The sequence below is a fragment of the Monodelphis domestica genome, chromosome 1 (assembly GCF_027887165.1).
Source record: "Monodelphis domestica isolate mMonDom1 chromosome 1, mMonDom1.pri, whole genome shotgun sequence".
Lineage (NCBI taxonomy): Eukaryota > Metazoa > Chordata > Mammalia > Didelphimorphia > Didelphidae > Monodelphis > Monodelphis domestica.
This window is the reverse complement of record NC_077227.1, coordinates 661,119,779-661,142,525: the sequence shown is the minus strand read 5'-3', so window position 1 is coordinate 661,142,525 and position 22,747 is coordinate 661,119,779. Positions and strand designations below refer to the sequence as shown.

Below are 22,747 nucleotides of genomic sequence, written 5' to 3'. Positions count from 1 at the left end.
AAAAAACAAAACAAAAAGAGTCCCTGCTTTCAAGGAGCTCATAGCCTATTGGGGAGATGACATATAAATAACTATGTACAAACAAGTTATATGCAGGATAAATTGGGAGTTTTCTTAGGGGGAAGACACTCAGACACTCTTCTATACTGGAAATGGCCTCCCTTCTCCGCTCTACCAAGCCAGACCTTTCCTCTCTGTCTCTAGTCTAGCATCCCCCGTGAAGCTTTCCTCAACTACCCCAGATCTCTCACTCCTGTTGTTTACCACTCTTGTGATCTTAGACAATTCTTAGCCTCCTTTTTCTCATCTGGTAAAATGATCTAAGGTACCTTAAATTCTACGATCCTGTGAGCACTGATATCTATCCTGGCTTGAGATCATCTTTCATTGTTGCAGGCAGGAGAGTGTCATTTCTCCAGTTAGACTGGGAGCTTCTCAAGGACTAACACAGGGCTTGGGTTCCTCCTTTGGTGACTGATGAACTGCTACATAGCAGTTTTAGGGAGCAGAGTCTGCTGCCAGAGCTCAGAAGCCCAACAGAAAAAGAGTGGAGCCCAAGTGGTTATAAGATTATACCTACATTTGAAAACATAAATTTGAATTGAGTTTATATTGGGGTACTGAGGTGTCAAGAGGCAGTGGGGTGTAATACTTAGAGAACTCGTCTTTTAAATAAAGAATATCTGGATTCTAGGGTCACCTTTGACATATACTGGCTATGTGAGTCATCCATCATGAGCAAGTCACTTAACAGCCTAGTATTCTAGGGCAGCAAGATCAAACTCAAATAGAAATAGGAGCCATTAAACCATACATAAAGATCCCTCTTGGGTGCCTATTGACTTAGAGAACCACATAATATTAACCATGCTTTATTGTATTTTTATTCAATTTGTTAAACATTTCCCAATTACATTGTAATCTGGTACAAACTGTTCTTGGAAGTGTTAGGGCTGCATGGTTGACCCCCTCTGCTCCTAGGCCACTCTCTAAGACTATAAATTATAAAACAGGTGCTGAGTTGCATTGGTAAAGGGGCTTTCCTGCTATGGGAGATCCCCTTACTAATGAAATTATATATCTAGTCTTTATCCCTTATATTGGATATGGTTCTCTACAGTAGGCTATTATCTGCAAGATTTGGGATGAGGAATCAAATTCAAACCCTCTTTTCCAACCAAGAAAACAGACCTCAAACAAATAAGGAAGAGGAGGGTGGAATAATGTCTAAAAGAAGATTCATTTTCCTAATTACTCTTTTTATTTCTGTGATTATTCAGAATATTCTGTGCCTGGGAGAAAACAATGAGATTCTTGCTGTAAAGTAGGATTTCTTTTCATTCTCCTAAAATTAATAATTAATGTACATGGAAATATTATAGGATCATTGCATAATAAATCATACTGTCTATCATATGTTTAGATCTAGAAGGGACCTTAGTAATCTACTCTCATTTCCTCATTTTATAGATGAAGAAACTGACACCCAGAGGAATTAGGTGATTTGTCCAAAGACACATAGGTGGTATGTGATAGAGGCAAGATTTGAACTCAGGTCTTTTGACTTTAAATCCATCTTTCTTTCCACTATACCAGAAAGTCCTATAACCCCCAGGAAGTACCTTTCAGAATTGGTGGGGGAAAGACTTCAGCATAGTTCTAATGCTACATATATATTTTAGCTCTGGAAAATTATTATCAATATTTAGAATACATAGCAATTACCAACAAGAACATTGGATTAACCCAAACACTCCATTTCCCAACTCTTCTAGATAAACTGTTTGCTGATCATTGATGGTTCTACTGGTGGACCTTAGTTGTGATATATAAAGGGTGTCTAAAAAGTCTTGGTGCAGTTTTAAGCAGCTTAAAATTTCACTAAGACTTTGGGGACATGCTATAGATGAGATATGGGGCTATCTATTCAGACACATGCACAAAATTCATGAAGGAACTGAGATTTGATTTGTCTGGAGAACCCTTGGGGTGGGAACTCCCTCCACTTTGTCAATGGAACCCATCTTTAACTTAGCAGCAAAGTCCTAGAGCATCCTAGATATGGTCTGCTTATGGTCATACAAAAAGTATGTTGAGAAATCAGGACTAGAACCCAAATCCTCCTAACTGAAAGACCAGCCTTTTATCCATTCAGCTACATTGCTTCTCGTGTGTGTGTGTGTGTGTGTGTGTGTGTGTGTGTGTGTGTGTGTGTGTGTGTGTGTGTGTGTATGCATTGGTCTATCCAGAGAGATCCTCTATGCATTTGCAGAAACACATGATTCCATCAACTGGGTCCATTTTTGTGCAAGTCATTATTACCCTTCCCTTTCCCTCCAGTGTGTACTGAGAATGAGACCGAAGTGGAAACAGATCAGCAAATGGACAACTTGTACCTGAAAGCTTTGGAAGGGTTCATAGCAGTGGTGACCCAAGATGGAGACATGATCTTTCTGTCAGAAAACATCAACAAATTCATGGGACTCACACAGGTTAGCACCTCTTCCTCTGCTCTTCTCTCAGCTTTTGGGACTTGTGACAGAGATGCTTTAGTTCCTACAAACACCCTCTTGGACTGTAATCCCATATTTCCAGCAACCACCCAAGCCCCAGTTTACCTGGAACTGACCAACAACAGTATGGTGGGGATGACCTCCTTCCCTAAAGGAGCATTCTTTTTGGGGGGAATTTACATACTAGAGCTTGTCTCCACTGTAGTTTCTTCCCTAAAAGTTGTCATATTTTCTATGTCTTGGTCTCAATCCATAGTGTCCAGTGGTCCAGGACACTCTGGATTGGAGAGGCAGGGTTGGGCTGCAGCCCCTCCTGCTAATTATTAAATTTTCAGTGTTAACAGTTACACCTCAGAAATCTGCATTTGGTTTGTTCTTTTGTTGCTTGTCTAGAAAGTGATGGAGAAAACATTTATGATGCAAACTAAATCAGATCTGACTTATTTTGTTGGTTGTCCAGAAAGTAATAAAGAACATTTTAAAATTTATTTTTATCATATTTTTCCAATGACATGGAGATATAATTTTAAATAATGACTTTTTTGTCCTTTTGCAATCTGTGTTCTCTCCCTCCTCTCCCTGAGATAGCAAGTAATATGAAACAGTTTATGTATGAGCTATCATGAAATATATATTCCCATTTTCATCATGTGAAAGAAGATATGTATTTTTTATTACATATATGCTTATATAAGAAAAAAACTCTTGACGGAAATAAAGAGAAAATATTACCGATGCAGACTAAATTGAAAAGTGTGTCGTGCATTTGGGGGTAAGCAGGTTGTTAAATGTTTACCAGGAATAATTCCTTCCCCATTCCTACTTCAGCAAACTGATCTTATTCTGGAGTTCCTTCATCCCTGCAGCAAGAACAAAGATACTTCCACACCACAACTCACTTTCTTTTTGGAATAGGTGGAGCTAACCGGACACAGCATCTTTGACTTTACTCACCCCTGTGACCATGAAGAGATCCGTGAGAACCTGAGTCTAAAGAGTGGTAAAGTGACTTTTTAATTCGTATTGCCTTGCCTTTAATCAATCGTAGGGAACTTTGTGGTTTTATGAGCCAAGTATCCACTGTCTGTGGACACAAGGAAGGTGACTCCTGGCTATTATCATCTAGTAATTTCCTTTACCAAAAGACCAAGCAGGAGACACAGGCTGAGTAGACAAGAGCCCCCATGATAAGATCTATAAGGTACCACAAGGTCTCCGACTCAACTCTCTCTCACTACGAGTCTGCCTTAGCTCCTGACACTCCATCCTCTACAGTGGAATTTCCATTGGGTTAAAGTACTTTCCCTGGCAAGGCTCCTTTATGTTGCCTAGGAGGGGGGAGAGGAATATACACATTAACTCATTAGTGCCTATTAATTCCTTGGCAACGATTAGCTCTTTGTGATCAAGAAAAGACAGACCATTTAGGGAGTAGGATAATGATTTAGTACATTTTGATAAGGGCAAGGAAGCAAGAAAAAGACCAGAGTACATTGTTCTGCCCAAGGAGGACAGATCTGAGTGAAATACTGGCCAAAGAACACCTGGGTAGCCAGGAGGAGCATGAGATTACTCTGTACTATGAACAGAAGGATGGATAAGAAGAGAATTGCTCTTCCTGTTATTGGAACTCCTCTAGGGGAAATCTATCTCTCTAAGTATAGAAAGATTAGGCATAATTTAGGCATCTCTGAGGGCCACTGAAAAAGTATTCCTTCCCCCAAAATTTGCTCTATCCTAGAGCCTGCTAGGAGGCCTAGGATTCATTCCCAGAATCAATTCCTTTTTTTTTTCTTTTTTTCCATATGACAGGCATTTATTGGGCCCTTACAGAGTATATGGCTCTGTGCTAGGATTAAGATAGTACCCTCAAAGCTCCCTGTTAAAAACTAGAAACTCTTTGGCTTCAAATATAGGCTGTGCTGAATATAACAAGGCCTTGTGGCATAGTAAAAAGCATTCTGGGTCTGGAATCTGGAGAGAGCTGGGTTGGAATCCCATCTCGGACACTCCCTGGCTGGAAGACCACGGGAAAGTCATCAGACTCTGAGCCTCATTTTTCACATCTGTAAAATAGAACTAAGAGCATTCTCTAGCTCCACAGGCTGTTGAAAGGTAAGCATTCAACATACAGCACTAGAGAAATGTAAGATGTGATTATTATTATTATTACCTGGGCTGCATGCCTAAGAAGATATTTAAAAACAATGACACCAACAACAAAATTCCCTCCAAACTATAGCCATATACGCCTTAAAAAGAACACTGATTGTAGTCTGTACTTGAGTTTTATCCACCCAGAAGTATGGCCTCTGCTGGGTCCAATCTATTAGGTTAACTCGTGGCAAATCAGCCAATGGACAACTTGTACCTGAAACCCTTGGAAGGTTTTATTGCTATAGTGATTTGTAGGAACAAAGTGGTGGCAGGGGGAGGGAAAGATGGCACGAGGAGCAAAGGGCTTCCTGACTGGTGTACCTTCTGGCCTCTGACTCTGGGCAGCTTCTGCTTGCTCCCAGACTTCCCTGTTAGGGCAATAGATTCTATCCAGTGGGAAGCTGAGATTGAACCCCAACCACTGCCCTGCAAGGTCCCACTACGAGGAGCTTCTCCGGGTGGCCTCATTAAGGAGGAAATGGACACATTCCAATTCTGGCAAGATCAGAAAACTTTTCTCCTCTTTCTTCCTTCCCTTCTTCCCTCTCTCCATCTCCTCCTCCTCAGGTACTCACTGCCTCCAGTCCAGACTTGGTATAGACATCTTCTCCTCCTAAGCCCTGATTAGAGACATGGTCCCTATGTAGGAATTCCCACCCACCTCCCATCCCCAAAGCATCCTTAAGAAAGGGTCACCCAGAATCTATTTGGTTACATCTAAGAATGTAGAACTCATTCCCTTAGAAAGCAAAGCATTCTGCTTTTGGAGAGCTTTGATATTTGAGAGGTTCTTTCATACTAAGCCCAAATCTGCCACTTTATAATTTTCATTCATTGTTTCTAGTTTTACCCTCTAGGAGCATGAAAAAAATGAAGCTAATCCTTCACCCTGAATACTTGAAAATAGCTATTTTCTCTTCCCCAAATCTTCTCTTGTCCATGCCAAATACCCCCAGTTCCTTCAACCAGCCTTCAGATGGCATACTTTTCAATCGCCTCACCATGCTTGACCTGTTTTCTCCCTTCCCCACAGGGTCTGGTTTTGGGAAGAAAAGCAAAGATATGTCCACAGAGCGAGACTTCTTCATGAGGATGAAATGCACTGTCACTAACCGAGGCAGGACCGTCAACCTAAAGTCAGCCACATGGAAGGTAAGAGAGAAACCCTTAAGGATGGACTCCAAACATGGCAGCCCTTGGGAACTCCCCTGCCACTCTTGCCCACTTCTCTACCTGAATGGTAACATTCTGGATTCCTTCTCCATCCCCAGGTCTTACATTGCACAGGTCAAGTGAAGGTCTACAATAGCTGTGCCCCGCACAGCCTCTGCGGGTACAAGGAGCCTTTACTCACCTGCCTCATTGTCATGTGTGAACCCATTCAGCATCCATCCACCATGGACATTCCCCTAGACAGCAAGACCTTCCTGAGCCGTCACAGCATGGACATGAAGTTTACCTATTGTGATGACAGGTGAGGGGGCTCTGGGCAGCTGTGTTTTATGTAAAATGGAGATAATAAGAAAATCACCTCCCTCTCAGAATTGTGGAGAACAAGTAAGTATCTTGCAGACAGGAAAGTGCTTTATAAATGCAATGTGCCTACATCTTTGGGTACCTAGGCACATGTACCTACATTTCTAAAACCCCCGTAAAGACTCTTTATTTGGTTGTGGGGGGTTTTGCTTATTTTTGTTTTTTTAAAGATCATCATCAATGCATTGATAATACCTGGCGTCAGCCTTTCACCCATTTGGAACCAAATCCAACCGATTTTCGTGTTGGTATTCTCAGAGGAACACAGCACCCCTCAGGTCCTCTCCAGGACACTCATTCTTCCCCCATCAGAACAGTTACTCTCCCCAACCAGGCCAGTTTCTGGAGAGCCCCACCCTCCCCTCCAAGTGAAACACCAGCTGGTGGCTTTGGGTTCCAGCCTGGAAACTATGACCTCAAGCTCTGTCTCTTTCTCTTGTTCTCTTCCTCCCCATGTGGTTTTCCTCTTGGCCTTTGTTCTCCTCCTCAGACCCTCTGGGCCTTTTGCCCAAAAGCTTTTGAAGTCCAGGGACTTCAACCTGCACTAATCTCTCCTAAGCAGAGCCCAGTTTGGGTCTTTTTTCTGACCCTGAGCCTCTTCTTGAATTTAACCCTTGTTCGAAGTAAGACAGAAAGTGAGAAGCCTCTCATCTCTCATCTGGGGCCCAAGTCACGATACGAGTTTGAAGGGTTTCGGGATGGGGGACAGAAGCTGTTAATGACTCAGTTAAGATTCCCAAGACGCCACCTACCTTACTTCTTCCCCTCTTTGCTAATCTATGTTCAGATGACCAGCTGGGAATCAAGTTAAAAAGGGAGGGTATGAAGGGCTGAAGAAGACTGGAAAGGTGGAGGAATGTCCATGAAGATGAGCCTAGCTTACACACCAGGCTAACTCTGGCACATTTTTGAGTTATAGCTGTGGTTTATTGGATTTTCATGTGGAAAGTGTCCCCCTCTTCCCCATCTCAAAAAGACCCCCTATTTCTGTTCAGCATGGGAAGCTGGATTCCAGGCCTGACCCTATCACTGAGTCATTCTAAGCCTCAGTTTCCTCACTTGCAAAATTAAGGAATCAGACATGGCAGCCATCAACCAATCAATCCGCCAACCCATGAATCAACCAACAATTTCTTAAGCATCTGTTGTGTAGCAGACATTGTATAGGAGTTGGGAACACAGAAACAAAAATGAAACAGCTCCTTTCCTTGAGTTTACATTTTATCAGAGGATGAGATAAATATGAATATACAGGATCTATACAAATAAATAGGAAGGAATTTTGAGAGGGAGGGCAAGAGAAAATAAGGATTCTAGAAAAGGCTTCATTTAGAAGATGCACTGACATGTATCTTGGAGGAAACAAGGGATTCTATGAGATAGAAGGGAAGAGGGAGGATATATCGGGCGTGAAGGACCACCAAAACAAAGCCACCGATTGAGGTGGTAGATGAAGTGTCATGTGTTTTGAAGAGCAAAGCCAGTTTGACTGGACTGCAAAGTACGGGAAAGATAGACAAAGACTGGAATGTGAACGACTTTGAAAGTCAAACATTTTTCTCTATAGGCAAATGGGAAGTACTAGGGTTTATTGGGGGTAGAAGGGGTGACATGGTCACTCACTCAATCATCTGTAAAGTTTACTCCAGAGCTATAATTCTAGAGTTTCCCAACTTCCCCAGAGGCATTCATTTCTCAAGAACCTCTGACTATTACAAATGTCTAGTCATTTTTCATTTCTAGTCTTCCAACATCAGGGATTCTCCTTAGAAAATCATAAGATTTGTTTCATTAGTCAATAAAATGTACCCTCTGGCTATGAGCCAGAAAAGAGAGGCTTCATGAATTGCTATGACTGAAAAAAAAATGGTGGCCAATCTTCCCTTAATAAGCCTCTTGGAATTAATTTAGCCTGATCATGGATAAAAGATATATATAGTCTGTCGCTTGGGTCCTTACTCTAAACCAATCCAGTTTGGAAAAAGCTTGTGCTACATTAAGAGAAAACCCAGCCACTTCTCAACTCACCATGAAACCTCAGAGCATGGGATATCAATGGAGGCTAGCAATGGTTGTCATTATTAATGCTGTTGTTTTATTTCTCTGGGTCCAAGCAGAGTGAATCATCCTCTCTAGCCCTCTATTTCCTCTCCTGTAAAAGGAAGGTATTGGACCACATGGCTTCTCTGATCAGTTTCCAACTCTAAATATATGATCTCTCAGCAAACCTGGAGCCAACATCTCCCCCCTCGAAAGGTGCCCCCTAGTTGAAGGTTGGATGAAGGAAGCACAAAATAATCTCTTCCCCAACCAAGCAGAAAACCATTTTAGGAAATAACTTTTGCCAGCCTGGGAGATTTCTTCCTTCTCCGGAGTCCCATCAGCCTCTCTGCACTCAGCCCGGGGACATAGATTGTGAGAATTAGTTTATATTTCAGATATCTCTTGCTGGTTTCCTAATGGGAAAAACTTCATTTTCTTGGTCAGAATGGATTTCTCCTTCCCTTGTTCCAAGCCTGGCCTGGACCCTGTCTTCTGTTTGGTCATTCTCCCTTTTCTTTAAAAGCTCCAAGGCTTTTGACAAAAGAAACCTACCAGGACCCCTCCTTCCCCTCCAGCTACCTTAGACCTAATATATAGAGACAAGACATCTATAGAAGCAGTGAAGTGCCCTGAACCTAGTAGGAGGAGCTGAGAGCTATTACCCAGACCTTCTGCTTCCTGACTGATAGGACCAGCTGCTTTCCCTTGCTCCTAGATCTATGAGCTTGCGTACATTGCAGGGTGGTATTTTCAAAGAGTAGTTCCAGTCTCAAGAGAAGTATGGTGACCCGTACCCATAGTCTTTACTTCGGGGGAGGCTGAGGCTGGTGGATTGCTTGAGTTCAGGAGTTCTGAGCTGCAGTAGGGCTAAAACACCATTCTTAGATCCAAGGCCACTCAAAAACAGACAGCTGATCAGATTTGACCCTAGCAGTGTAGTTTGCCCACCCCTGATCTATAGCGTACTTTCCATGAACATAGAATTGATCACAACCTACATGGTATGACTTGAGGGGCACAGGGGATGTCATGCTGCCCAAGATAATGTTACTACTATACACTTAACTCTCCTTCTGCCTTGCCCATGGTGGTGGACAGCAAAGTGCCATGAGAGCAAAGATCTGAGCCTGACCTAAACTTATCTCAACTCATCTTGGCTTATCTAAACTTTCCTCCAGTGCCTTGTAAAGGTAGCTGTACATGTTAATAATAATTAATCATCAGCACTTGATAACTATTGCTGCCTTAATAAAAATCACTGTCTTAATACCTATTGCTATCACAGGAAGGCTGAAGCTTTTACAATTTATAATAAGTGGAATGACTAAAAAATTTTTGAGGGTATCACACTTTTCCAGCAAGCTTTAAATCTTTCAAGAGATTCAGTTATAGGAACTAAACTCTAAAATCAGTCATGCTGAAGTAGTGAGTGAAGAGAGGCATTTAATGGCATTAAATATACAGTGGGGGAGAAGTTGTGTTTAACTGATTAGCAGATTAGTTAATAAGGGCACATGAGCAGTTTAGCCAATTTAGCCCGTAACCCACAGCTATTTTAAGTTCTTAATCCCTAGGTATTATTTTTGAGTTGCTCAAAAAAGGTTTTGAATTTTCCTTTTTCTGATCATTTCTGTTTGTTTGCTTGTCTTTCTTTCCCCTCCAATTCCTTAATATGTAACCAGAAATGAACACCCCAAAAATCATTGCTCACTCGGATTAGCTAACAAGGAAGGCCTTGGCTCTCCCCACCCTACTTTCAGTATTAATCTGGAATTACACCAGATAGAATGAAATGTGACACGAAAGAGAAAATAGGAACTTCTGCAAAAGGGAGCATTTTCCCACAAGGGAAATTAGAAGGAAAAAAATCAGGCAACGTAAAGTCTTAGAAAATGATCTTGAAGGTGGCCTAGAGACATTTTCTTAGATCTAAAGGAGTGTATACAGCAGGTTGAGAGGGGAAGAGGGAGGGAATGATGGAGCAAAAAAGGCTCCAAATAAAGGACAAAATGAGATAATAATTGTAAAGTGCCTTGAAAGCTTGAAAATGCTATTTAAATTTTAGCTATAAAAGCAAAGCATTTTAAATCAAAGGAAATCAAGGTCAAGTGATGCAGAAGATTTAGAAGCAATCTACTCTCTGCAGTTTATGCTGTCTTCTTTATTTTTTTTAAACCCTTACCTTCTGTCTTAGATTCAATATTAAGTATCAGTTCCAAGGCAGAAGAGCAATAAGGAGTAGGCAATTGGGGTTAAGTGACTTGCCCAAGGTCACATAGCTAGTAAGTATCTGAAGCCAGATTTGAAGTTTTCCTTTAACAGGTATTAAAGCTAGGAAGCATCCAAGGCCATTTGTGAACCCAGGACCTCCCGTCTCTAGACCTGGATCTCTATCCACTGAGCCTCTAAACTGACCCTACTCTTGCTTCTTTAAAGAAGGTTATCAAACCTCATTCAGTTCACCACTAATTATTCCCAATACAAGAGACTTTCTTTGTTATAGAAATTAATGATGTAGCTTTTATGTGTCTGTATATCTGACATAGAGTGGAAAGGAAGAAACTAAAGAAGTAGTGAAGGGGTAAAAAATGCTCATCAGTGATCAGGGCTGTGATGAGAAGGAAATGGAAGATGACACGGGGTGACCTCCTCTACCTAGATGACTGGACTCTGCTCTTAGATGTTTTCCTTAGTTGCTATTCACTTCCTTTCTCAACACCTCTTTATTAAGAATCAAATATATGCCTAACATTGCAAGTATTGTGATATAGTCCATAGGATGTTGTACTTGGAGTCAAGAAGACCTGGGTTCATATCCTGTCTTATATACTTACTAACCAAGTGAACCCAGGAAATGGTTTGACCATTTTAGGTCTCCTTCTCATCTATAAAACGAGGGGGTTGGACTTGATGGTCCCTTCCAGTTATGGATATATAATCCTATCAAGGAAGAAATAAGACACAGTCCTTGCCTTCAAAGAGCTCACAGTCAAATTGGATAAATAAGAGTAATAAACACAAATCTACCATGAACAATATGATTATTACTAACCAAAGGGAAGACAATGTGTGTGGTTTGGGTTTTATTTTTGTTTTTGTCCAAGTAGTGTAATTTAAAGATCAATTTTTGGCTTAATTTTATGAACAAGAGTCATCTAGTGGAGAAAGAGGTTCTGTGCAAGAAAAATGCCTTGTAATCAAGAGGGAATGGGTTAAGGAAGAACTATGATGACTGGTTTTCCTCGTGTATAAGATCAAAGGCTTGAGGACCTCCATCATTCAGAAAAATCCTCCACTAAGTTTTGGAGGTTTGGCTTGAGGACACTATCATACAGAAAATACTCCTCTAAATTTTTGTAGTTTGATATCTCTCCCCAGTTTCATAAATTTCATGGAAAATGGCAGACTGAGTGGAGATAGGAGCATGAAAAGAATCTACCAAAAGATAAAAGAATTTAGGAATCAGATCTTCAATTCATGCTGGCATTAGATGCAGGCATCATAGGACTATAGATCAAGAACCAGAAAGGACCTTAGAAGTCATGAAGGAAAATAGAGGCCCAAGGAGATTAAGTGACTTGCCCAAAATCATGCAGCTAGTAAGTGTCAGGGGTCAAATTTGAACCCAGGTCTTTTGAGTCCAAAGACAGCATTTTTCCCATTATACTAAGCTAGATGATGAGCCCATGTTCATAGGCTCAAAGCCTATAATCCATTTGGGTTTTATATATTTGTGCGCTTCATGAAACTAGTAAGCAGCAACCTCAGCTCAATACTTTTCAGTCTGAAGCTGTAGTCTTTATAGTCCTGAGTCTCAGAACAATTAAATAATTTGCCCTTGATCACATATAAACACATACAATAAAGTATCAGGATTTGAACCCAGGTCTTTGTGGTTCTCAATGCAGCACTCTATAAAAGTAAAACTTATTTGATTTGGAGCAACTAAAAAAAGTATTTAAAAATACTGAAAAGTATCAATGTCTTTGGTAAAATCCTTTTTTAAAATAACCCTTCAAATTGATTGGAACTAGACCAGTAAAGTTCTCCCTCATAGTGTGAAAGCCCTAGGATTTGTAACTGCTTTGCAGAATGGTTCAATATCAGCCTGTAACTTAACTGCAAATAGCTAATTTATTTAGCACACCCTTAGAGCAAAAGTAAAAAATTTCATCCTGGAAATTATTTGAATTTCAAAGCAGGAGCATCTGAATATCGTGCCATTATCACATCTCATATGTACAAAGATACCTGGGCTGGTATATGAGAATAGTAGACTTGATTTCATTGTCACTGTAACCTTGAGAATCATTTCCCTCCTGGTGTTCTGTTATGGCTCTCCCATCCAGGAAAACCTCTTTAAAATATCCTCAATTTTGTTTTCTTTTATTTTTAAGGATAAAGAGAAATTTTAAAAGTTGTGAACTCTGATATCAAAAGCAGCGATGACATTTTAAAGTCATCATTTACCTGGAAATTGAAAGTCACAGTTTCTTTCTGCCTCTTCCCTTCTATGCTTCTATTTCTCTGAGTCATTTCATTCTCTTTCTCCTGTTATTTCTCTCTTGAATTCCACTGTTGTGTGTCTGTCTCTTTTTTCCAGTTTCTCTCAATTCTATCTTCCTTCTTTCTTTCCCTGTTTGGTGTTTTTTTCTAACCCTCCTCTTCTGCTATACACATAATGAAAATAGACTTTTAAATCTTTATTACATCTGTTGAATAAATCTTTATGTTCCCTGTTTAATTTTAAAACTAGGCAAATTGATTGAAACTTTTCCATTTGCATTTCTTAGAAAGAGAAATAGAATATGAGATTAGATATAGAAATTAAATTAGTTGGTTGTTCTTGAGCTTATTGGTGGATCTCAATTGATTTTTGATACTCTACAGGGTCCAACTCCTTTCCCAGGGTCTAGCATAGCCCATGTCTTAGAAGCATCCTGAGATGCTTAGAATGCCTTTTCTGGACTCCTGCAGTCCTGTCCCTATAAACTGGCGCCGAGTTATGGACATTAAGGGTAGCTACGTGCTGGCAGACAGAGGCAGAGAACCATGAGACTGAACTTGGGGTTTCCTGGCTTTGTGAAGTCTGACAACTCAAATGTTAGCTGATTGTGTAGGAGCTCGGTGTATTTCTCCGTTGTTGGGTGTTGTTTTTTTTTTATGGTAGTCTGTTTTAAAAAATGTAAGAAGAGACATTAAATATTTATTCTAGTTGACAAGATAAATTGTGGCAGCTACTAGCTAACTATCTGGCAATTCTGAAGAATAAGCTTGTTTTCCCATTTCCAAAACATGTCATTGTACATCTTTCATTAATTAGATAATGAATATCATGTTATCAGCTTTGTTATTATAAATATTTACTTTGAACATTTTCTCTGGACTATGCTAACCTTGAAAGGGAACGTTCCAACCCTTCTTAGAGGGAGGGAGATGTAATTAACTCCCCAGTTCTCCAAATTCTTATTTTTCAGCTTTCTAGAGAATGCTGTGTTTTAAGAGGAGTAAGTAAACAATCTTGGCAAGTGACCTTGTTTGTGCACCGCTGCCCCCCCAAAAAACACAACAAAAACCAAGCCAACCCTCCTCCCAATCACCGATACCTCCCCAACCCCAACTACTCCATATCCCTGGAAGGAATTAAAAAAAAAACAAACTTGAAAAGAAATTGGACTCTGGGCAACAGCTGTACCAGCATTCTCCTGTCCCCAAATGCTCCCTCTAACCCACCCCCAGCTATGAGGTACACTCAGTTGATGATCCTGGTGTGGGATGCCAGGGACCATGTGTGCAAGCCCCTCTCTATTCAAGGCCATGGGGAGGGAACAAATCCTTCTCAGTCCATAGCTGGCAACTTAGGGAAAGTGAGGCCCCTGTACTGAAGTTGGCTGGACTGGAATTTCACTTGAGAAACCTCTTTGCTGGAGCCAAATCAGCTGATGTTAAAGCCTTCCTGACTTAGCTTTGCTGTGCTATAACTTGGCTTGGGTCCAAGTACCACACAAGCAGAGACTTTACCCTTTCTTTACCCAGATTTGTTTGGGTTTTTTTTTTTAGTAGAAAATTAAAATTTTATTATTATTCTTAGTGGTAGTAGTGATGGTGGTGTTAGTAGTAGTAGTAGTCATCGTAGCTAATGTTTTATATAGCACTTTAAGGTTTGTAAATCTTTACCAAATAGGTTGACTCATTTGCTCTTCACAAGTCATCCTGGGAGGTAGGGGTTATTATTATCCCCATTTTACAGATGAGGAAACAAAAAGATTCAGCAACTTGACTAGGGCCCCATAGCTAATAAGCCTCTGAGGCTGAATTCCAAAGAGAGTCTCCCAGCTTCCCATTACCTCTATCAATGAAAGATGGCGCCAATGTTACAAATGAGTTAGGATTGAGTTCTTTCTAGGATGATGGTAAGAACTCTTCCCACATCTGTTCTTCCCCATCTGCCTTGAGGGTATGTCCCTCCAGGAGCTAATGAATGAATGAACTAAATAAATGAATTAGAGAAAAACTAAAAGACTCTGGAAGGAAGAAAGGGAAAGAAAGGATCTTGATGCATATCATAGAGAAGATGCAATTTATGTAGGTCACATTCAACCTCTGACACCTCCTGCCCTTTCCAAGTCCCAAGGGATAATCTGGGCTCATCTGCATTAGAAAAAGGAACCATCTCCTTGTTTCTCTGTACTGATAAAATGCTATTCTAGGACCAAAAGGGGGTGGGGGGAGGAGTTCCTGTATACTCTGTCATTAAAGAACCACTTTAAGCTGAATTAGGGAAGTTTAGTCTCCTAGATCTGTCCTTTCTTTTACTTCCTCCCCCTTCAGATATCTAGTGCTTTACTATTTTTATCTTCCTTCTTCCTATCAAAAGCCATTTACGGTCACCCTGAGGGTTCAGGTGTCTGATAATAGTTAAAGGTATGGATTCTTTCCAGGGAGTTTTGTTTCATGGCAGGGATCAAAAACTTCAAGCTAAAGAGATGAATCACCAAAGAAGAATTTCAAACATTTGTCAGCGAGGAACACAGGAGAATTTTAAGGCTCAATAGCATCTTGTCAGAAAGTCAAAAAGCTCATCACAAAAGCACGTGTCTATTCTGCAGGTGGATGAGGCTGACCCTGTGTCTATTACTGGTCAGCATCCCACCGCAAGTGTTTGCACCCATGAGTTTTTGCTCCCTGAATGTTTCCTGCCTCCAAGGGGTGGTGTTGGAACAGGGTAGGTTGACTGATTTGGATGTGATTTTAGAAGTATGGTCCAACAGAGTGGCTCTTGAGTATGGGAGAGGCAGGACCTGGATACAACAGAGAAGAGAACATGGGTGAGGGACTTACAGTGGTATAGGACTACCCAGGCATGCTTTTATCTCTGCTAAATCTGTTGGTCTTTCTGTTTTTGTTTTTCCATATGCATTCATTTTCAATGAAGAATTACCGAATTGATTGGCTACCATCCTGAAGAGCTGCTTGGGCGCTCTGCCTATGAATTCTACCATGCCCTGGATTCCGAGAGTATGACCAAGAGTCACCAGAATCGTAAGTGACTCAGTTTCTCCCCTCTGGGCGATGGGTTGTGTAATTGTAGGTTTCCCAAGAGGGGGATCCTATAGGATAGCAAATACCAGAGAACTGTGCCTTGTGATCTAGAAATGGGCCAGCAGTTACTAGTGATGCTGCCCTCCACCCCAACGCCTAGCTTAGGGAGAGAAGCCTTTGGATAGGAAGAGTTAGAATAAATGAGTGTTTTTAGTTTGGATCTGTTGAGAGCATTGGTTGAGGAGTCTTTCTTGAGAGTCTAGTGTAGGACCATGCCTGGGCTGGGTACTGGGGGAGAGAAGAGAAGGAGAAAAACAGTCGCTATCTCAAAGAGCTTATAATCTTCTTAGAAAAACAGAAATGAAAAAAGAAATGTGAAAAATATGAAATATGAAAAAAGAAATGAAGAGGCAAGTCAGGATGTAGTGAGAATTTGGATTTGGAGTCAAAGGCTCTAGATTCAAATCCTGGCTCTTCCACTTAGCAGCTATGGAATCATGAGAATGTCACTTCGCTTCTGACCCTCAATTTCTTTATCTGTAAGATGGGGCTAAGAACACTTGTACTATCTATCTCACAGAGTTGGAAGAATCAAATGAGGTCTAGGTCATGCTTTGAAAACAAAAGCGTCCTATTCATGTTAGCTATTAATTATGTTATGTAATGATAAGTTATTAAATATATGATAATATTCATAACAACATCATCATACATAATATATCGGGATATCATTATATAATATTATTTGTAACAATAATTAATATAACAATAACAAATTATATTGTTTGTAACAATAGTATTATATGATAATATAACATTAAAATAGTATAATAGAATAATATTTATGACAATACTATATATCACAATGTAATTATATAATAATCTTATTAATTATTATAATAATATCCCTATAGACAAAAAATGATGGCCAGAAAAGAAATGACCTGGTCATGTTTTGTTTTATTTTTTAAACCCTTACCTTCTGCCTTAAAACTGACACTAAATATCAATCCCAAGGTAGCAGAGCAATAAAGGCTAGGCAATCAGAGTTAAGTGACTTGCCTAGGGTCACACAGCTAGGAAATATCTGAAGCCATATTTGAACCCAGGACTTTCTGTCTATAGGCCTGACTCTCTATCAACTGAGCTACCTAGTTGTCCCCTTCCTGGTCATTTATTAAGCATAAGAAATAACAGATGGGCAGATGGGCTGCCCTGGTATCTAAAAAAATTTTTTTTAACTGGAAGAAGCCCTTTAGGGCTTGGATTAAGGCTTCTTTGGAATATTGATAGAAACATGTAGACAAGAATCACATAAGATGAGAAAGTATGAGGAGTCTCAATCTGTACCAATGGAGGAAATACTTATAAAATGACATAACAGATCTATTTAATTATCATTAGTTATAATAATTAATAATAGAAGAATATTAATAATTTAATAATATTTAGTGTTTATTTATATTATCCATTATTTTAATACAATTATTGGTAATATTGATTCTGTCCATTATTTTGATAATTGATCTTAGAATTAATTAATATGAATAATAATAATAGAATAGAATAAAAATGATTTTCTATAATCATATGTTCATCAAATGGTATAAACTCTGCAGGACCTCAGAAAAGAGGAAGGAAAAAATTCACTACGAGTCAGAAAAGATAAAGAAAGATGTCACAGAGGAAGGAAGATGTCATTTAAGCCTTGAACAATGAATAGAGTTTGGTTGAAGTTGGGGAAAGAGTAAGGCACTCTATGCGTGCATGGTGAACACATAGTGTGAATGAGTTTGTATGTACCAGGCTGCTACTTATCTTTGTCTCCATGAGAGCCATTACTGCATTTAGCACCCCAGATCAATAGAAGGAACTAGATTCTCCAAGAGCATGCCCGTTACAAAGTTAAGGGAACATAAATCTCAAATAAAAAAGTGGCCTTTTCCAAAGCCTGAAAGGAGAGGGGACCAAATGAGAGAAATAATGCTTTTTGCATCAAAGAAGCTGGGGAAAATGCTTGCCTTGAGAAGAGAAGTCAGACTAGGGATAAGTCTGAGGAAGCTGAAAACTGTACTTATTTCCCTGGGAGCAGGGCATTGGGAGGGTTGAACAGAGTCTAATTCTGTTACTTTGATCCCTAAGTAGGAATCAGGAACCTAGGGGGGCTGGACTAGGTGGGCGAGAGTCAGGCTCTATCCTAAATCAGGATGTTCTAGCCCTGAGGTCTTTGGAGAACACAAGGAGGAAAGCAACGATGGCAAGACCTCCAAACAATAGAGTTCAGGACCAACCAAGGCCCCACCATCCTTTCCATGAGTGTGTAGAACCTGGCCTTGACACAGTCATCATTCAAGAAGTAAGGGTAGGGGGCAGTGAAGTGGTCAGTGGATAGAGAAGCCAGGCTTGGACATGGGGGTGGGGGGTGGGAGGGGTCCTGGGTTCAAATGTGGCCTCAGATACTTCCTACCTGGGTGACCCTGGGCAAGTCACTTAATCCCTATTGCCCAGTTCTGACCTCTCTTCTGTCTTGAAACCAATACTTAGTATTAATTCTGAGACAAAACATAAATGGAAAGATATTCATTGTTCATGGTTGGGCCATGTCAAAGGATGAAATCACAGTGCTACCTAAATTAATTGACTTATTCGGCACCTTACAAATCAGACTAACAAAGAATTACTTTAGAGGATTATGAAAATAAAAATTGATTTGGAGTAATAAAAGGTCAATATTCTCAATGAAAATCATGAGAAAAAGGTGAGGGCATTGGAGCAGGGAAGGAAGGAGGCCTCACAGGACCAAATCTCAAGCTATGAAGTACAGCAATGACCATTAAAAGTAGTTGTTACAGAGAGAAAGAGAGAGAGAGAGAGAGAGAGAGAGAGAGAGGGAGGGAGAGAGGGAGGAAGGAAGGAAGGAAGGAAGGAAGGAAGGAAGGAAGGAAGGAAGGAAGGAAGGAAGGAAGGAAGGAAGGAAGGAAGGAAGGAAGGAAGGAAGGAAGGAAGGAAGACCAGTAGACTTGATTAGGTATGCAACATACAGGAAGCAAATGAACACAGTAACCTAATATGTATAAACATAAATATGCCCAACATCATAAAATATTATGTATAAATTCATGTTTATTAGAATTATAATGACTAACACTTATGTGCCAGGCACTGTGCTAACCTCTTTGCAATTATTATCTCATTTGATTGACAATCCTGGAAGGTAGATACTATTATTATTATCCCTATTTTATAGATAAAGAAACTGAGACAAACAGAGGTTAAATGACTTACCCAAGGTCACATACCTAGTAATTACTTGAATTCAAATTTGAATTCAGGTCTTCCTGACTCCAAGCCCAGAACTCAACTCAGTATACCACCTAGCTGTCACAGTAATTGAGGTAAATCCTCACTATTTGACAAAAACTTCTGGTAAAACTAGAAAACAATCTCACTGAAATTGAACTAAAGTCTTATACCATATATGACAATATGCTCCAACTGGATACATTATTTAGGCTTAAAAGGCCACATCCCAAATTTTAAAAGTCCATGATTAGATAAGGGATAGAAAGGATCATTATTGTTGTTCTGTCGGGTTTTTGCCATGTCTGACCCTTGGCAGAGATACTGGAGTGGTTTTCCATTTCCTTCTCCAGCTTATTTTACAGATGAGGAAATTGAAGCAAATAGGGTAAATAGCTTGTCCAGGGTCATACAGCCAGTAAGTGTCTTGAAACCAGGTCTGAACATAGGAAAGTGAGTCTTCCTGACTCCAAGTCAGGTACTCTACCCACTGTGCCACCTAGCTAACCTTAGAGAGGATCAGAGAAGATAAAATGGAAAGTTTTTTATTTTTTATTTTTTAATTTTTTTAATTTATAATATTTTTCCATGGTGGCATGATTCATGATTCCCCCCTCCCAACCCACTAACCCCCCTCCCAAAGCTGACAGACAGTTCCATTGAGTTATACATGTATCATTGTTCCAAACTTATTTCCATATTCTTCATATTCGCAGTAGAGTGATCCTTTAATATCCAAACCCTAATCATATCCCTATCACACTGTGTGATTGATCCTATGTTTTTCTTCTAAATAAAATGGACAATTTTTATAATGGAAAATGTAAATATTTTGCATAAATAATATTAATTTTATTATTTTTATTATATATAATATAAATAAAACATTAATTTTATTATTATTAATAAGTAGTTCAAAAAGATCTAATTGGGAAAACATTTTTGCAGCAAATTCCTCTTATAGAGATCTGCTAGAGAATATATATATAGAGAGAAAGAATGGATTCAAATATGTAAGAATGGCAGTAATTGTACAGTTCATAAGGCTAAGAGGCAGTTCTCAACTGGAAAAAACCAAGCTATCAACAGGCAGATGAAGAAATGCCTCAAATCCCTAAGCCAGAAGACAGTAGAGCAGGGCATGGGTTGGAGGTCGGATCCGTTTGCCAGCCTAAACTGAAGCCTCTTTTCCTTCCTTCCTCTCTCCCATGCATTTCTGACCCTTTGTTAGAAAAGGGTGCAGATTTTTATTTCCATTTTTTTATTCAGTGACACAATAAAAAAGTCCCATCTTGAGGCTGATCTAGTTTGCATAGGATTGTGTGTGAAGAGCAGAGCAGGAGGAGGGCATCTTTCTAATGACTGGGGAAGCTCAGTCTTTAAAACAGATCATTGAAAGCTGTCATTTCCAAATGGATTTGTAATTTATCCCATGTTAACTCTCCAGAGAGGGCTCGGTTGTTCTTTGTTGTATTAGGACATGATGTGCTCCCAGAAAAAAAAAAAACAAGATTAAAGGCAGTAAAAAGCCTGTCTGGGATGGAGCAGGCCCCCTCATCATGACTTGCGATGGTGAACGGGTGATTAGAAAACTGATGTAATTATATTTCAGTAACAGAGGAGGACTGTCTGATCACTAGAAATACAATTAAAACCTTTCCAAAATGCACTGTTTAATCAACATTAACAATACGAGTCCTGTACCGCTTCCACACAATGGGCTGCTGGAAGTGGGTGAGCATCACTGTCTGTAGCCTAAATGCTGTCAAGTCCTGGTTCCCAGAGGAAGAGCAGAAAGGGACTAAAGGGACCATAAGAAAGCGGATGGCCCAGACAGCCTTGGATCTGGCCGTGGGGAGAGTCCTGGGATTTTTTTTTTTCTTTGCAAGAACAGAGACAGATTTATCTTTTGGTGATGTTATTCAGGTTCTAGGGAAAAACAATTCACACTACATCATATGGAGGAAATTCGGTTGAAAATGAGGATCAAGAATAGCTCAGTGGGATGTATGGGTGGAAAAGAATTCACCAAAGAAACAGGAGCCTGAGGAGGGACATATGGAAGAGGGAAGGGCAAGTCCTACTCCTTTGCTTTGTCAGTGGAGCAAGAGGGGTGCTCTGTTTACATGTGTGTAAAGGAGGTGAACTTTAACCCTTTTTAGGACCATCTAACCTGGGCCCCCTTCTAATTTCAGTGCCCACTGCCTTCTCAAATCACTGCCCCAGTAGTCTAGGGGGGAGAGAGACAGACAGAGACAGACAGAGAGACAGAGAGACAGAGACAGAGAGAGCACCACAGACAGAGACATAGAGAGAGACAAACGGAGAGAGACAGAGACAGAGGGGCAGAGGAAAGAGGGAGAGAGACAGGAAGAGAAGAGACAGACAGACAGAGAGACAGTGAGACAGACAGACAGAGAGACAGAGACAAAGAGGTAAATATAAAGAAAGAAATGTATATAGACAAGCACTTTCAAGTTGACCAAGTATTTTCTTCTCCTATACATATCATACTTATATAGAAAGATATGTGTGTATACATATATGTGTTTGTATGTATATATATGTGTGTATAAAATAACTTTAAGGCTGACCAAGCATTTTTTCCATAACTGTCTTGAGAGGCAAGTCTCATTATTCTCTTTTTACATTTTAAGGACCCTTGGAGAGGTGAACTTCAGTCACACAGCTAATAAGGGGCAAAGCCAGGATTCCAACCCAGGTCTCCTCAAGGCAAGCCCTTGGGCTTTCCCCACTCAACCACAGTGCCCATAAAGCCTCCAAATCAAGGTTAAAAAGCAAAAGTTCCTAGACCTGAACTGGCACCCAGAGAGAGCTGCAGGACTGAAATATTGCTAAGTAGTTCTGAAAACCTTGTCACTGGGGCATCTCCATCCCCAGCGATGGGATACAGGACCTGCAAGGGCTAAGACGCCAACAGGCGAAACTCTCTTTGCAAAGAGTGGACTCTGCCATGAAGTCCAGTGCAAAGACGCTGCTAAGAGAATTGGGAGAGCAATAATATACTTTTGAAAAGAGACCAATGATGAAACTGTTGGCACTTGGAACGGAGCAGCTGTTGAGTTGTTTCAGTCATATCTGATTCTTTGTGACACCCTTTGGAGTTCCCCCTCAAAGACACTAACGTGGTTTATCATTTCCTTCTGCATCTCATTTGACAGATGAGGAAACAGGATTAAATGACTTGCTCAGGGTCACACAGCTAGTAAATATCTGAGGCCAGATTGAACTCATGAAGATGAGTCTTCCTGACTCTGTGACCAGGTGGTCCCATCCATTATACCACTGGGAGATGGATTTATTACTGCTTCTGTATCCATATTCATTAATGAAATTGGTCTAGGATTTTCTTTCACTGTTTTTGCTTTTCCTTTGTTGGGTATCAGTACCAAATTTGTTTTATAAAAGAAGTTTGGTAAAGCCTCTTTTTACCTATTTTTAAAAATAATTTACTTACTATTGGAATGACTTGATTCTGAATGTTTGGTAGAATTCACTCGTAATTAATTCCATTTGGTCCTGATGCTTTCTCTGAGGAAATTCATTTATGGTCTCTTCAATTTCTTTTTCAAAAATATGTTTATTTAGATTTTCTGTTTCCTCCTCTGTTAGTCTAGGCAGTTTTTTTTTTGTAA

General features: G+C 40.0%; 1 protein-coding gene across 2 annotated transcripts in view; it reads left to right on the top strand.

Annotated features, from left to right (window-relative positions):
* Positions 1-22,747, top strand: part of EPAS1 (endothelial PAS domain protein 1) — a 120,623-nt gene that overhangs the window by 79,858 nt on the left and 18,018 nt on the right. For both annotated transcript variants that reach the window (XM_007476872.3, XM_016422936.2), the window contains exons 3-7: positions 2,341-2,492; positions 3,429-3,513; positions 5,704-5,822; positions 5,942-6,144; positions 15,685-15,791. In XM_007476872.3, coding sequence (XP_007476934.1) covers positions 2,341-2,492; positions 3,429-3,513; positions 5,704-5,822; positions 5,942-6,144; positions 15,685-15,791 — 666 coding nt within the window. The remainder of the gene's footprint in view (positions 1-2,340; positions 2,493-3,428; positions 3,514-5,703; positions 5,823-5,941; positions 6,145-15,684; positions 15,792-22,747) is intronic.